Below are 17,047 nucleotides of genomic sequence, written 5' to 3'. Positions count from 1 at the left end.
TGTTGCTGTTGGCCACATCATTTCATGTTGAATAATAAAGTGCAATACTCTCCACGATTAAAGTAGGGAATGGAGATGATTTCTTAGTCCTTCATTTTTATGCTATTCTTTTTATATTCCTAGTATGTACTGATATCCTAATAAGGTTACAACACAAACACTATTAAGGATACTTTACAAAGTATTTGCACTACCTGGGGTAGCTTTTGTGCTATGAAAATAAGTTAAGGCAGCCAGTGTCTTGCTTGTTCCCAAGTTTCAGATATGCAATTTAAATAATCTGCTTAGACATCCTAGTACTTTGAGTTTTACTTTACTAGTAAAGAGTGTTGTCTTGTTTAGCTATACCTGTTTCCACAAAAATGTTAGCAAAGAATAAAGTATATTATTTACTTAGTAGGACGTTCTTATAAAGTTAAAAGTTAGCTATTTGAAAGAAAAAGTTACAAGATATTAATACTCTCTTTCTTAGAAGAAATTGCAAATGGAATTGAATTTGACATTACAGAACTTATAACTCAGTTGCTACTGAAAAAACACTAAGACTTTTCAGAATTGAAATTGTTGAATTGTAATTGTTGCTTTTGGGGTCAGGGGTGATGGTTCAGTGAGTAAGTGGATGCCATGCAAGTGTAAGGACTTGAGTTTGAATCTCTGGCACCCATGTAGAAAAGCATGGTGTGACTGTGCATGCATATAAACCCAGTGTTGAGGGGGCAGACAGAAGGGTCCTGGGAACTCACTGGTAAGCCAGCCTAGCCCTAGATAGTGAGCTGTTTCAGTGCGAGGACACACCCCACCCCAGCTCAAGGCATTAAGAGGAGAGCACTGGAGGAGGCCTGCTCTGGCCTCTGCATGCATGCATGGGCATACACAGGCACTCTTGACATGCATGTACCACTTACACCCGAGGGCACTAACTGGTTTCCGTTTTCCGAGCTGAAAAATGAACTGAAGGGATATTCCTCCACACTCTTGTTTTTAATTAAGTTTCCCTAAATCTAGTTTTGTTTCTGGCAGTCTTCTGAAGCCCATTGCATAACTATTTAACTGTAATTTGCTTGTTTTTGCGGGGCATAAACATTTGTGTTTTACAGTATACTAAAACTATGATGGATTTTAAAAATGTATTCATTTTTTATATTTTTTAATAGTAAACAGGAAGAAACTAAAAGGTTGAAAAAATGTCTATGTTTTATATGTTTCCATTTGTGATTTATGGAAAGTAATTTGACTTTATGTGAAGTTTTAATGGTATTTTAACTTTAGTATTTTTTTCCCTCTTGATGTTTAATCATTACATCTCTCATGATTGTGTTTATTTCCTCATTTCAAGCTTTTACCAACTGAAAACCAACATCTCAACTCATTAGAAGTTATAAAATGATGAGCCGGGCATGGGTATGTTGGCTCTGATAATTATAATGCCAGGAAGATCCTCAGTTCAAGGTTGGCCTGGGGTATGTGAGACTTTGTCTCAAAAATGTGCAGCAGAGCATTACAAAATGAGCTAGCATCTTTGGAATTCAGATGTCCCTGCTGAAACTGGATTATAGTAGACCTTTTTAAAACTTTTTAAAGCCGCATAGTGTGGTACATGTCTGTAAGGCCAGCTTGTCTCAGGAGTGATTCTTTATTAAGTTATTAATCCTTTCTTTGATAGTTCACTTTCAGAAATGCTTGGCATCTTAAAATTTTAATTTCTCTCTTGTTCTTTTGGCAATCTTAAGTGTTAGCATTTCTGGTTATCTCAGATGCTCGAAAGTTTTGTCCTTTATAGAATTAAAAGCCTTGTAAAAGAGCTAATGAATGGAAGCTGGAGTTTCATTTCCTCACAGGAGACAACTTAGGAAGTCAGGTTAAATTGAACCTACTTTTTACGGTAAGATTTTCTTGTTCACAATGAAGCATTTGCAGCCTTTTCTAAGAAGGAGGGGAGAAGGAATGTTCTTTTTGTCAAGTCTGTAGATTTTGAGTTTTGTCTCTTCTCACAGATAATCCTTACTCTCTACATGGTTATGAAATTTGGGTATACTCCAGTAAGTCATGAGTCTGCAGCCAGTGCTTTTCCCAAGTCAGTTGGCAGTGAACAGGTCCACAGGTGGGTAAAGGAGAGGACAGAACCTGGTTTAGAGAAAGATGGAATGGAAGAACCCCTGTGGGCTGTAGTCCACACCAAGAGTTTTGATACTCTCCTTGACATCAATCAACTTCACAAAATGTGGTTAAGTTTTTAAAATGTTGCTGGTTACATTTTTCTTGAAGCAGGTATTCTTAAACATGTCCTAGTGGCTAACCTGGTAATGACTGATGCCGTCTACAATAGGCATTCTGCATGTGATTGAATGAAATTTTGCGCGACTTAATTTAGATTGGTTATTCCATGTCAATTAGCGGGAGTAGAATTTTTGTCATAGAAGAAAAACACTAGTGTTAATAAATAGGCACTTAGTAAGTCACTACCAGTTTTATTGTTGACATATCCAAGCTATTATGCCATGTATTTTTCCTGTTACAATACTTGAAACATCTTTTTTCAAAAACTTAACCTGCTTAAGCATTTTCTCAGTCCTTGGAGTAATGCCTGCCTATACACATAAAATTAAGGATATAAATAGAAAAATACCAGGCAATCCTATCTTTACTCAATGTGGTATTTTTAGCCATTAGTTATGAAAACACTACAAAAGAAGCTTGATACATGGTCATATATATAATAATGTTTAGTTATGACTGGTACATGAAATAACAGCTGTCTATTGGCTGGTTTTAAGACAACATCCACGTGGGTCAAAATTGTGCTTGATCTATGTTTAAAAGCTGCTTTGCTCTCCTTGCACAGTCAACACAGTGAATAAAGAAGGACCAGTGCTTGTGTCCAAGTGTCAGGTTCTTTTATGGAGCCGTGGAACTCACATAGCCACTTTGAGTGTGCATGTTTGAACTCTGCAGTTTTAATCCATGACATCTCTCTTTCCTGAGTTTCTAAGGACCCTGATTATCAAGCCTCGGCCAATCTAAATTAGGTGCTTCAAATGAATGCTCATTTGCTTTAAACAGCTGTGGATGTATTTACTGATCCTGGTAAGCTATAAAGTTACTTAGGTATTGAGAATACAATTTGCATATTAGATCCCCTTATACGCATTCTTTGAGTTGTCAGAGTATCACAGTTATTGCTGGGATTCCAAGAAATCTCTACAAATGCCTCTAATGACATCGGAGACAATTGGTTCTAATCCTGTGAACTCTCTGGTAAAGAAAGCATGTGACTCCTTGGGTTTAGAGGCCATATCTTTCAGGTCATCCAGAGGTGCCCAAGCCACACCAACAGAGAAGATGGTGATACCTACAATGGAAATATTTTTAAGTGAGTTAAAAATAGGTCTAGCTTACATACAAAGTTACATATTCCATACATTAATACCTAGCTGCAGAGAAAACTGCTTAACAATTTAAGTGGAATCTATGCTGAATTTTCTAGGTAGACTAGTCGTTTTGATTATGGCAAAAATATTTAGAACCAAAAGCTTTGCCTCCAGCAACTTACTATGCGTTAATAATTTGATAAAAACTACCAAGGTGGTCAGTTCATGAAAGACAATGCATTGTATTAATAATTTGATGCGGAGTTCATTAAGGACAATGCATGGCACAAACTAGGAACAAAAGGACACCCTAGCTGAACTGTCTGAAGACCCTACAGCTGGCATGTGTGGTTGGCGGTGAGGAGACTCCCTGCTGCCGTCACTTTCAGACATCATTTGGGGCTCCTAGTAAGACATTAAGTTGAGACTGGCATAAAAAGATACATAAATGGGGAGGTTTGTGTTTGTGTTGTCTGAGCAAACTGGGGCTAGTGATAATTTTGTTTCTTCCACTTCAGTCTTTGAAGTTATATTGACAAATCCAATAATCAAAAATTGTAAGTCTTGGAGCTGGAGAGGTGGCCCAGCAGTTAAGAACATTTATTTTGCCTGGCGGTGGTGGCGCACACTTGGGAGGCAGAGGCAGGCGGATCTCTGAGTTCAAGGCCAGCCTGGTCTACAGAATGAGTTCCAGGACAGGCTCCAAAGCTACACAGAGAAACCCTGTCTCAAAATACCCAACCCCAACCCCCCTCAAAAAAACCATTGGTTGCTCTTGCACAGGCCCTGTGTTCAGTTTCCAGCACCCACATAGTTAAGCATCTAACTCCAGTTCCAGGGGATCCGATGCTTCATGGGCCCCAGGTATACACATGGTGCACATACACAGGAAAAACACTCATAAACTTAAATTGCTATTCTTTTAACACTAAAGCAAAAAATCTGGTGATTTTAAAAAACAAAACAAAACAAAAAACCTCCCAAAGGGATTTCAGTGAAGCTTGGAAAAATTTCAGTTCAATCACGGAGACTCTAAAGCTTGTAGAGTAAGTCTACACTGCAAGGATTCTTTCCACAAAAATGCTTGGGCCTATATTGACTCCGAATTCACAGGACACCTTCTTATTCCTATCACAAAGTGCAACCATCTTACCTGCATCATGGGCAGCTGCAGCAGGGCCTCGGACATCATCATAGGACTGGCCATCTGTGACAATTACCAGGAAGTTTTTGTTGGGACTGTCCCTTATGGGACCAAACACATTTCTCACAGTAAAGGAAATGGCATCACCAGTAGCTGTCCCACCACTCATGTAGCGTATGTTCCCTAGGACAGCTAGGACATTCTCTTTGGTGTTATAGTCAGTGAAACTGAATTCTGTGCGCTGATCATAAGTGAACTGTACGGCAGCTATCTTGGCTCCAATGTCTGAGATTTCAAATGTCTTGGCTATGTTAGAAGCAAATTCCAGCATAAGACGGAAATTGCTATCTCCAACACTGCTGGAGCCATCAATTAGGAAGGCGATATTCACCGAGTTGTAACAGGTCTTGCTGCACATCATCTGCTCATGAGTGCAGAGCTTCTGCACCAGAGGCTTTACATATTTTGTGGTGCCAAACCAGTTGGGCATGTGATAAGAGAAGAAGCCATTATTCCGACACACAGCCTAATGGGGGGAGACAAAAGATAACCCAAAAAATAAAAGTTTTAATATTTTGCCAACTGTGGTACTGGAGATTGAACCTAGAACCTTACATATGTATCCCCAGCCCCCTTGCTACTTTTCATTTTGAGACGGGATCTTACTCAGCTGCACAGGCTGGCCCTAGACTTGTAATCAAGCCTGTTGCCTCAGCTTCATTGAGTAGCTGGGATTACAGGTCTGCTCTTTCAGGCCCACCTCAAACATACTAAATATTATATGTTCGTTAATCTAGTTAAGGGCTTATCAGTACTAGGCTTAAGAGGTCCCAAACTGAGTCACTTCCACCCATTAACAGGAACTAGCCCTCACACCTTACCTTGTCAACGAATGCAACATCCTGAACCATCCCCAGTTCTTCAGGGATGGGCTTGGCCACAGAAACTATAAATACATTGACGCCAAACTCTCTGGCCACAATGCCTGCTTCCTCAATGTCATCCGAAGGCCAGCCGTCAATAAACACCACCACCACTTTGGGGATCCCTTTTCTCACACCTGTGTCTGCTGTGAAGAATTTCTGAGCAGTGTGCTTCAAGGCTTTCCCTAAAAACAGAATCAACGGAGCTGCAGTTGTCATGGCTCAAAGGACGTTTCTATTTCTGTGTAACAACTAAATGCCACTGAATTGAAGAATTGAATTTAGGAATTCAGTTAGTAAAAGATCTACGAAATGGGAACATTTAATTATCCTTCAGGCCTACTTTTGGTCTTCACAACCTGCACTGCATCCCCTCCACTTCCCAGAAGCCTCACATTCCCTTGCATCATTTCACAGTAAAACACAACACACCCCTCCTGTTGTGTGCTCTCGCCCCTCCTGGCCTACGAGGGCAGCTAGGGAACAGGGAGCCTTCCAGAGTCTGTCCCCTCTCCCCTCATGGTTAAGTCTGTTCATCTGCTTAAAAACAGGTACTTTCCTAAAGCTCACAACGCTGCAGGGATTTTTGTTTTGTTTTTAAGAATTATCAGACTGGGCCGGGCCGGTGGTGGTGCACGCCTTTAATCCTAGCACTCAGGAGGCAGAGGCAGGGGGATCTCTGTGAGTTCGAGGCCAGCCTGGTCTCCAAAGCGAGTTCCAGGAAAGGCGCAAAGCTACACAGAGAAACCCTGTCTCGAAAAACAAAACAAAACAAAACAAAACAAAACAAAACAAAACAAAAAAAAAGAATTATCAGACCGGGCAGAGCTAGTGCACATTTTTAATCCCAGCACTTGGGAGGCAAGAGTTTGAGACCATCCTGGTCTACAGAGTGAGTTCTAGGGTAGCCAGAGTTCTTACACAGAGAAATCCTGTCTCAAGAAAAAAAAAAAAAAAAAAAAGATACACTAGCTACCCCACTGGTATATTTTCCACTATAGACAGTTTATATATATGTGATGAGATTCAAATCTGGCCAACACCGAAGTGCTAGCAGGAAGGGGGTCTCCTAAATGGCACTAAAGGCTTTCAGTTCTGATCGCTATCATGGGTATGCTGAGCCCAGAGGTGGCGTACTTACCTGTGTTGGAATTACCCCCTCGGAAACCTACTTCTTTTATGGCAAACAAGACATCTTTGGCTGAAGTAAAGTTTTTCAAGTAAAATTCTATTTTGGGATGTTCACTATAAAAATGAAAAAAAAGTTTTTAGGAAAGACAAAATAAGCAGTCAGATGGCCTTTAAAAAAATGACCGGCAGAGAACCCTTGTTCAATTCGCAACATAGTGGCTAACTCACTTCCAGGGGGTCTAGCATCCCTTCTGACCTCTGCGGTTACCAGGCACACACACACACACACACACACACACACACACACACACACACACACACAGAATAACTGCTACACTGCAAATTTACTACATTTTGAATAATAGCTAAGCACACAATTTCATATTTCCACGAGGTGGAATCATCCCAATTATTTAAAAACAAACAAACAAACAAACAAAAAGGCTCAGAACACTCGGGGAATTTGCCTAACAAAACATGACTGCCTTTTAAATTCAGACTCAACTGACTTCAAAATCATTCCAAAATCCAGGCTGGAACGGAGTTACAGACTTTATGTATGCAGCATGTTAAAGTAGATGTGGTTCTGGGTTCTGGCTTTGATGGAACTCTGCAGAGTTGGGCACCAGGTAGGTAAGAAACAGTTGGATGCGAGAGTACATCCGCTCCAGGGCACAGCCCCAGAAGCACTCAGCAGCCTATTAGCCTAGGTCTCTCTGGTCAAAAGGACAGTGCCAGTGACATTTAAATTATTATTTGTGTGGAGGGGGGTGTTTTGCCTGCGTGTTATGTCTGTGCACTATGTGCACGTCTGATGCCTCCAGGGGCCAGAAGAGGGCGTTAGATCCCCTGGAAATGGATACAGGTAGATGTGAGTGACCATGTGGGTGAACCTGGGTCCTTTGGAAGAGCAACCAATGCTCTTGATCGCTGACATATTTCTAGTCCCTAAGAGTGACATTTTATAAGATGGGAAAAGGTACAAGGGAATGCATTGTAAAACACAATTTTCTTATAAAATGACAATGACATTTGCTAATCGTGGTTATGAGATTATTATTTAAAGAATTTCAGCTCACTTTTAACTATATTTTGTTCATGAGAGACCATGTTGAAGACTGGGGAGATGGTTCAGTCCAAGACCTGGGTTCGATCTCCAGAACCCATGTAAAGAGAGCTGACTGTGGTGGATCAGACTTTTGATCCCAGTGCTGAGGAGGTGCATCCCTGAGACATGGTGGCCAACCAGCCTACCTTACGTGGCCAGTTCTAGGCCGGAGAGATCTGTCTACAGCAACAAAAAAGTGGGCGGTGCCTGAAGAATAAAGTCTGGGGTTGTCCTCTACCTTCTGCATACATGTGTATGTCCACCTGTGTGCGCGCGTGTGCACACACACACACACACACACATACACACACACACACACACACACACACACACACACACACATGCACACATGCATGCACGTGAGCGGCCGTGCTGAGCAAAACAACAGCACATCTTTAAAGTCAGAACTTCATTAAGTGCAAATTTTTAAGCTTTCAGCGTAAGTAGCCATTTTAATGTCAGGCCTTGGGGTTTTTTTTTTTGTTGTTGTTGTTTTGTTTTGTTTGTTTGTTTGTTTGCTTGCTTTAAGACAAGCTCTCCTGCTTTGGCTTTCTGGGCTGTGGGATTTAAGATGATTCTTTGAGTGACAAGAAGATCACAGACTATCTCCGCACACCTGCTGGTTGGTTACTTTTTTAAGTTTGGACCCACTTCCAGCTGTTCAGATTCTGACTTAAGCAAGCCGTCTTATTTTTGCATTGCTAATGATGCAAAGGTCATTCCATTCTATTTAAATATGTGCTCTTTAGTCTAGTGCTTCCTAAAGCAGAAAACTGTGAGTATATAGGTTAATGCAGCTTTCAGTTTGAAAAAGCACAGGCTAAATTAGTCAAAACCAAAACACTTAGCAAATGTATCAGGACCTAAGCCAGGCACGGTGGTGCGTGCAGAGGCAGGTGGATCTCTGCGTTCGAGGACAGCCTGGTCTACAAATCAAGTTCCAGAGAAAACTTGTCTGAAAAACAAACAAACAAACAAACAAACAAAAAGCCACTCAAATCATAAAAAAAAAAAAAAAAATCAGTACCTGACTCAAAGAAACTTGCCTAGATGTTCATAAAATTGATACTGCATTTAAATCCACAGAATAAAGGGCTCATTTTAAAGGCAAGGGGAAAATGGTGTTATACAGAAAAGTTAAATACCTTCTAAGCAGACCCTACTATAAAAAGTATCAAATGGACTAGGGAGGCAGAGGCAGGTGGACGTCAAGGCCAGCCTGGTTTACAGAGCAAGTCCCACGACAGCCAGGGCTACACAGAGAAACCCTGTCTTGAAAAACCAAAGGGTGAGGAAAAGCAATGAATGGAATATTAATTAGTGCTCATGGTGGTGCTGGGCTACCTTGACACACTGCTGATAGTATTAGCTGGCTCACTCAGCCTTCTAGAAAGCAATTTAGCTATTTTTATCAGAGGCTTTTAAAGTGTCTGAACTTCAAACCCAGGAATTCCACTGAATGATCAAAGACGGGCCCAAGCAGCCATAAGGCTTCTCTCTCATCATGGGCTGCTGTGTGACAGTGAAAGGCAACGGGAGTCTGTCTCAAGGACGCAAAGGAAAACCATCAAACTGTTTGCAATGTACGTTTGTCATGAGAGGATACTTAAAGCACTGAAGAGTGAGCAAAGAGGGTCCAACATTTTTACAGCCTGAAATGTAGAAAAGGGGAAGAGAAATGTCTTCCCAAAGGCAGAAAGGAAACACAACTTTACAAAGATGGCCCTGGAGGACGTGGTCTGAGAAAGGCGCTTCTTTGTACTTCTTACTTGTCAAGCCTCCTAAAGGGACATTATTAATGCTACAAACCACCAATATCATTTTCACATGAAGGAAAAGAGAGCATGTGTCAGAACACGGCCCACGAGTGGAGCTGCGCAAGGAGACTTCTGAGAGCTCGTGAGAAAACTCCAAGGAAACAAGACAAGAGTCTTGGAACTTGTGTTCCCCCAGAACACGGGCTGTTCTTGGGATGTGCTCTCGAGCCCTCCCAGGTGTAGTAATAGGAGTGGGGTTGCTTCAGCACACCCATCGTCTTACCCCTTATCGTTCAGAATGATGTCTGCAAGCAAGAGCTGTCCTACACTCACGTGATCTTTGCCCCTGTGACTGTATACAGCAGGAACTCCAGGGAACTTTGCTCATATGACCTTGCTTAACCCTCAGAATGCCCTCAGAATATAAATTGTCCGATGCCCTGAATAAAGTTGGCCATCGCATGAGACTTTAGTCTGCCTCATTTCTAGGCTCTACTCTCCCAGGCTCATGCCACCAACGAGTGACAGTCACACTCTGGATCTCCAATGAAAGAACATGGAAAGGGCTAAAAAAAAAAAAAAAAAAAAAAAAAAAAAAAAAAAGCCCAATGTTGGCAGAGTAAAGAAAAGGAACAGAGAGCTCACTGTTGCTTCCTTCAGAAAAGAAAATCCAAGAACTGAGCGAAGCAGAGAAGGGTGTTCATGTAAGACTTCTAGGTCATGAATCTCCTTTCTGGCTCCCTACAGACAGAGTACTGTTTGCTAAGTGCTTTTATACCAATGGCTCACTTAGACACAGACTAACCAGAGTTAGTTGTTTGTTGTTGTGGTTGTTTGCAGTGTGGAGAATTGTGAACATTGCATGGGCAATGTACTTACAGAGACTTTTTTTTCCCCTCTAAAGACCAGGTCTCACTATGCAGCCCTAGCTGGCCTATTTGCTATGTAGACCAGGCTGGCACTGAACTCACCGGGATGGTACAAAGCTGATACAAGGCTATCTCCTGCTTCTGCCTCCTGAGTCCTGGGATTAAAGGCATGCACCACCATGCCCAGCCTTGCATAGACATTCTTAAATTGTGAATTTATAGTTTGGGATTCCAGCTTGTCCAAACTTAAACTATGTTTAACTGAAATTAACATTACAGCTTGGTAAGTAGTCATCATTCAAGACATCCATAATCTCCCATTTAATTAACGTTGGTACCTGGCTTGCACGAGGCCCACGTGTGGTCCTTCTGTTCCAATTCCCAGCATTAATGCCACTTTCCCAACAAAATTCTTCTGTAAATTAAATCGCCGCTGCCCTATATTAAAGCTTCCATCGATCAGAAATGCAATGTCTGCCTTACAGTCTGCAGAGAGCCAAAGAAGGTCTCCGTTAGTCTCAAGAGCAGCTGGAAGAAATGCCATCCCCCTCCCCCCAAGAACTTAGCTTACCTTTATTGCCAGTCTTCTTCTCTGGTGTTTTCTTTAGCCGTTTACCTGAAACAAAGGAAGCCCTTGACCGTGAGACACTTACACAGCAGGAACTTCCACCAGAATGAGCCCGTGGCAAGGAGTGCCATTCTCAGAAAGGCCTTTTAAGTTCCTTCTACGGTCTTCTGGACTGGGAAGGCATTGCTCCAACAAAGAAACAACATAACTGTGGCAGGCCTATGTATCTGGTATGTATCTATCCAAGGCTTTGATATCTAAAACCCACAGCTGAAGCAAGAGTGGGAACACAGAGCCACGTGCTCTTCATTCCTTTGACTTTAAAATGATAGGGGCCAGGGGGGTGGAGCAGCGGGTAACAGCGCTTACTGCTCTTGCAGAAGACCCAGGTTTGGTCCCAGCATCCACATCAAGCAGCTCAAGTCACAGTGCCTGTAACTGGGCTTCCAGAAGAGCCCACCACTCTTTTGTAGTTCTGCCTTTGCCTGCACACACACACCATACACATAAATACATTCAAACACACACACACACACATGCACACATAATCTGTAATAAAATAAAATAAAATGGGCACAATTTTGGAAAAAGGGACCCCTGGAATTTTTTGTTTTGTTTTTTTTGTTTTTTTGTAGCAGACACACACTGATTTATTTTAGTCACATGACAGTGCAGAAACTAAGTGGACTATTGAAGCAAAGAGCTGGAAAGAAGTCCTTGACCGATTTCTACACATGGTCTATCAAATCAGAGGGATAGAAAGGACTTCCTGAGATTGGATGAGCTAGGTTTATAATAAAGAAGAGAAGAAATGTGAAATATAAAGTAGAATGCTTTCATCCAAAGCACATCAGTAGATATGGGGTAGCTGCTTTGCCCCTCTTTAATATTAGTGTTTTGAAGGACACGTTCTACTGACAACATTTCTAACTCCAAATTCTGTGCCAGGCAACAAGAGGGATCAGTCCGTGCTTCATACCTGCAGGTGGATGGGCTGTGGACACTGCCCGGCCCGTGGCTTCCTGGGTACTGCTTTTGCCTTCTGTTGAAATGAGAAGTTTATTGTTTTTCTCTTTCCTTCTCTGCCGTCAGGGCGTTATGTAGCTAAAGTTCTACATGATGATTAAGGGGGTAATGGTGACTCAGGTATAAACATCACACTGGCCATTAGGTTTGGAGAACTAAAATGCATTCTTGATGCATTTGAAAATGCCACTAAAAACTGAATTCACTGGTTTGACAGTTTGTTACTTGCTAAGTATCTAGGCATTTACTGCAAACAATTCAGATTTCAGTTTCCACTGTGTGAAGTGAATTTTTATTCCCCCCAAATTTGGGTGACTCTGTCCCATAGCTGACTTCTTAAGTACAATGTTTTCCATCAGAATAAAAAAGACTGGGCTAAGGGAAGCTGAAAACCCTTCTGAGGGGAGTGGGGAAGTGTTTATGCCCAGCTGAGAACAGTGAAATTGTACCTACTGGTCACCGCGAAGGAAGCAGGCCATCTGGAAAGCGTCTGAGACTGGATGCCATTGGCATCTACTGAGGAATAGTTCTCTCGACCAGGAAGGCTGTAGACACGCACAGGTCCCCCTGAGGTGTCAATCACTCCCCTGTAAAGTAAGAGTTACAGCTGAGACATGATCCAGTTGTCTTGTATCATCTACTGCTCTATCGGTCAAGAAAATAGCTGAGTGGAGAAGTTGCCTAAGGATGCTTTCTGCTGGCCCTTTAAGACTCACTTATACAGGAACAAAAATGTCTGGAGAAATGACTCTGTGCTGTTAAACTTTTCAAAGTGATGATAAGAACACATTGATACCCTGCTTCTTACATCTCAGAGATTCAGAATTAATAAGAAGGTGCCAGTTTTCTTAAAGCAATTAACTGTATGTGCCCTTGGACTGTATTAAAAAAAAATCACACTCGCTCTTTTACTGTAGGATGGGGTGGCACTGGCTTACCATAGTGACAATCAGCAAGATATATGACATCCAGAGTTCAGTATCCTCATGTGAAAAACAGACCAAAGCTGTGTCCACTTTAAGATTTGTGATGGAAGTTAAGACAATGCCTTGAGTAGTATACAAGCCCCATAATACACGACACAATGGCAGATGTTTTAGAATCATAGAAATGTAGGTGCCATCGGGCACTTATGCAGGGCTGGAGAAACGGCTCAGTGTTTAAGAGCACTTGCTCCTCTCCCAGGAGCCCCGAGATCAACTCCTAGCATCTCACAGCCACATGTGACTCCAGCTCCAAGGGACCCAACACCCTCATCTGTCCTCCATGGGCACCCGAACAGTTATAGCATTCACACACACACACACACACACACACACACACACACACACACACACACACTCATAATTTCTTTTTAAATGAATGCTATCTGCTCATGGTCAGACAGCTTCCCTTATACATTTGGTAATGCAAGAATGCCCAGGAAAACCTCAAAAATATATCCACCTTCTATGGCCAAAACTGGCACTAAAAAGGAGCAAGCAGGTAGGAAAGAGCTCCAAACAGCTAACTGGGGAAGAAACTAACTGCTTGTCCAGTGCTCACCTGCACAGCCCTTCCCACATGTCCCAGCTTACCTATGGACAGCAGCCCCACAGATGCTGGATACTGAGGCATACACTATGTTTCCAAACACAGAGAACTCCTCCAGAGAGCAGCCTCCTGGACAGAGAACATCTGCTTTCTCTTTTCGGATATCCAGTCCTCTGGTGAAGCAGGTGACGGCAATGGGGACTGTAGAGAAAGGGCTTGTTATGCCAGGGCTCCTGTGGCTTCTTTGAGGGGTGTTGCAGGAAAAGCCGGCTGTGGAGTTATTTTATTTCCTTAATTTCTACACTTCCAACAAAATACTGATTTAAATGTTGACGCCGTTTTAGATGTTAGCAAATCAAAAGGGGTTTTCAGTTTAGTCTAGGGCTGAGTTACTACAGATGTCTAATGTGACAATATTCCCAGTTCTTAGGAAAATGTAACAAAGTACATCAGGATGAGAAAACGATGCTAATCTTTGGCTTAGTCCTTATTCTAAAAGTACAAACATCTCAGTTGTGATGAAACTGTTGATAGTTGTTTATGATGACAGCAAATTTGGATTGAGCCTTTGGAGTGTCTGCATAGACATGCAAACGTCTTGAAGCTACCCTTTGCAGGGGACTGTTTAAAAACTGTTACCTGATACAACCAGACCCTTAAAATCTCATATTCACATATGCCGTCTAGTTAACTGCTGCCTGGATCCACAGAATGTTACTTAGTTGCACGTTTTACAAATGAGGAAATGAAAGCTTTAGACTTTCATAGTCGGACAGCTTCCCTGGTATTTGGTAAGGCAAGAACGCCCAGGAAAATCTCAAAAATATGTCCAAGAAGCGAAGCGCTCCACAACTCCCAAAGGCTAGACAGGAGGAAGTCAGTCCTGTACTTGAATCTGATTGTATCTCCTCCGGATCTGTCCAAAGGGGACACGGGAGGCAGCAAATACTGTTTTAGAAAACAGTGCTAACATGCGTAAGTCTTAAACTCAGTCTGCCCCCCCCCCCCCCCGGAAAAAAGGAAGTTTTGGATCCTGAGGGGCTCACGCAGTCATCCCAGCCCTCAGTCATCCCAGCACTCGAGAAGCTGAGGCAGGAAGATTTTTGCCTTGAGTTTGAGGTTGGACTGGGTTACACCGTGAGTTCCTGCCCAGCCAGAGCTACAATGACATCGCCTCAGAAAAGCAAACCAAGTTACTGTGAAAGGTGTTAATTTGTCAAATCATAACAAACCCCAAGATGGTAACCTGTCGATTTACTGTCGATTAAATCGAGAGTAAGGTTTTTAAATACGACTTTCCAAACACGAGGACATGTAGTTATCCAAGACCTTTGGAGACGGCTGTTTCGGGAAAAATAACATCTCCCTCACCCGACAAGACATACATAGTTTTCTAAGTTGGGAAACCTGCCTCTGCCAAGGACCCCTGTCTGTGCTGCTACCTGGAACATGGAAGAAAGGGGACGACGCTGATGTGATACCAGTTCCTCAGCTCAGTTAAAACCCCTGTCTTTCCCGTTTTCAGCGACCTGGGGGGAGGGGGCGGCGGCGACACTGGAACCTTAGACCGAGTCTGTCTAGAGCGGCTAACACTGACTTCCTTGGGCAAAGGATGAACGAGGCAGCCAGGTGCGGTACTTACCATTTCTGCTCTCAAGAAAAGCAAACGACAGATTTCTTAGAAACGAAACGGTGCCTTACATCGCGGAAAAGACACCGAACCACACACCCGTGCTCGGACTTCTACACGCGGAACAAACTCTTTTGAGGCTTCCAGGGAGCGATAAGAACAGCCGACGATGCTTTCCATAGGGGTTACTTGTACAATCGCACAGCAAGATCGGACTAGGTGGGACCAGGACGTGAGCCGCCCCATCGGTGGGCTCGGACCAAAGGGTTTTCCCCAGCCCAGTAAGTCAGGACTAGTGGTCCCAGAGCTAGGTGGCGTGCGCCCGGGAAGGAGGCCGGGTCGGACCCCGGGGACCCTGGCGTGGGGAAACAGGTAAACCCGAAGGGTGCGCTGGAGACCGGTGCGGGCGCCTCTCCAGCCCCCGCATCCCTCCTCAGGTCCTCAGCCTGCGCGGACCGACCCGGTCCACCCTCCCTCCTCCGCCCGCACCCAACTCACCGGCTCCCTCGGCGCGGGCGAGCCGGGGCAGCAGCAGCAGCAGCAGCAGCAGCCACGCACCTGCGGAGAAAGGACAGCTAGGTGGCTGCAGCCTCCGCCCGCGCGGGCGCGGCGGCCAGGGCGCGTACCCACCGAGGCAGAGAGCAGGGATCCAGGACGCGGGCATGGCGGGGATCTGCGCGGACCTGCGGGAGAGCGAGGCGTGAGCGAGGCTCGCGGGGGCGGGGGACCCCAGGCCCCCCCGGGCTCCTCGGGAGCCGGAGAAGGCGGGAGAGCCCGGCCGCTGCAGATCGAGCCGCCCCGGGCACGTTGTGCCACCTCACATCGGCGCGGGGGACGCCAGGACACACAGATGGACAGGGACAGACCCCGCTCCCCACCCCGGATCCCGCACCTGCGTGGAATCCGCTCGGCTGCACCCGAGTGCCGTAAGCGCGGCTCCGTGGCCGCTATAAAGGCCGGCGGCGCGCATGAGCACTGTGCTGGGGGCACGGGCGGGGGCTGGGAGCGGTCCCGGGTTCTCCCCGCCACCCCACCCCACTCTCCGGTAGGGCGGTGGCCGATCAGCTCCGCCCTCGGTCCCCCCGACGGCCCCCGGGGGGAGGCTGGCCCGCTGGCGCCTCTCCCTGCGGCGTGGGGGTCCCCTGGGGAGGTGTGAAGGTCGCGGTGGCGTCCCGGGACTGGGGGTGGGGGTGGGGGACACGGAGCGCGCCTGGGGATGCTCCTAGGGACGCGCAGGTCGTGCAGGGTACTGGACGAGGACGGTGGCGGGTGACTGTCCAGAGGGAATGGACCGGCCCCTCCGCACAGTCGCAGCGGGGTGCAGAGCCGCCCAACACCGGGTCCTGAGAACCAAACTTCCCAACTTGGCGCCCGTGGGAACGGTGCCCGCCTTTAAAGTAAAACCAACCGGCATCTGATGAATGCTGTGGTGGAAAACTCGTCCCACGACCCGTTATTCTTTAGGGGCTCAGCCTCCGGACTTCTTTTCTGTTAGAAAACTGTTTTCCCTGACGGTTTGGTTGTTGTAAAGGGTAGGAACCTGGTAGAGTGACCCCTAACCTCCAGGCAGTATTGACATTGTCTTTTTTTTCTTTCTCTTTTTCCAGATCAGGAACCAGATTCCTCCTCGTTTGTCTTTCCAGTCTCAGATCTGGTGATTACACAGAACTAGATTTGGTAACATGTGTCGTCGTCCTCCTCACCCCCCCCCCCCGCCGCCCCGTCCCCGTCCACTCCTCCTCTTGCCAATTCTACTATAGTCACTTTTCATGATGGATATGGTGAAAAGAGCGGAACTCATGTTAGAAAAAGACTGCGACCTGCAAGGTAGCTGAGGAACTCCAGACCTTGACAGCCCTTACTCCACCACCTTTTTTTGGGGGTGGGGTGGGGGGCATGGTTTTACTGTAGTCACAATGACGAAGACTTTGAATTCACAATTCTCCTGCCTCAGTCTTCGATAGTGCCGCATATGCACCTGGCTGCAATA

General features: G+C 44.8%; 1 protein-coding gene across 1 annotated transcript; it reads right to left on the bottom strand.

Annotated features, from left to right (window-relative positions):
• Positions 1–2,452: 2,452 nt before the first annotated feature.
• Coch (cochlin) lies at positions 2,453–15,072 on the bottom strand. The gene is made up of 10 exons (XM_059279865.1): positions 14,870–15,072; positions 13,472–13,669; positions 12,348–12,481; positions 11,848–11,910; positions 10,872–10,916; positions 10,639–10,786; positions 6,577–6,680; positions 5,394–5,620; positions 4,522–5,038; positions 2,453–3,349 (listed from the first exon to the last, which is right to left on the bottom strand). Exons 1-10 carry the CDS (start codon positions 15,070–15,072, stop codon positions 3,174–3,176), a joined length of 1,815 nt encoding a protein of 604 aa, XP_059135848.1. The 3' UTR covers positions 2,453–3,173.
• Between the last annotated feature and the right edge of the window lie 1,975 nt (positions 15,073–17,047).

The sequence above is a fragment of the Peromyscus eremicus genome, chromosome 14 (genome assembly GCF_949786415.1).
Source record: "Peromyscus eremicus chromosome 14, PerEre_H2_v1, whole genome shotgun sequence".
Lineage (NCBI taxonomy): Eukaryota > Metazoa > Chordata > Mammalia > Rodentia > Cricetidae > Peromyscus > Peromyscus eremicus.
The sequence above is the reverse complement of the archived record's forward strand: the minus strand, read 5'-3'. Positions and strand labels throughout refer to the sequence as shown.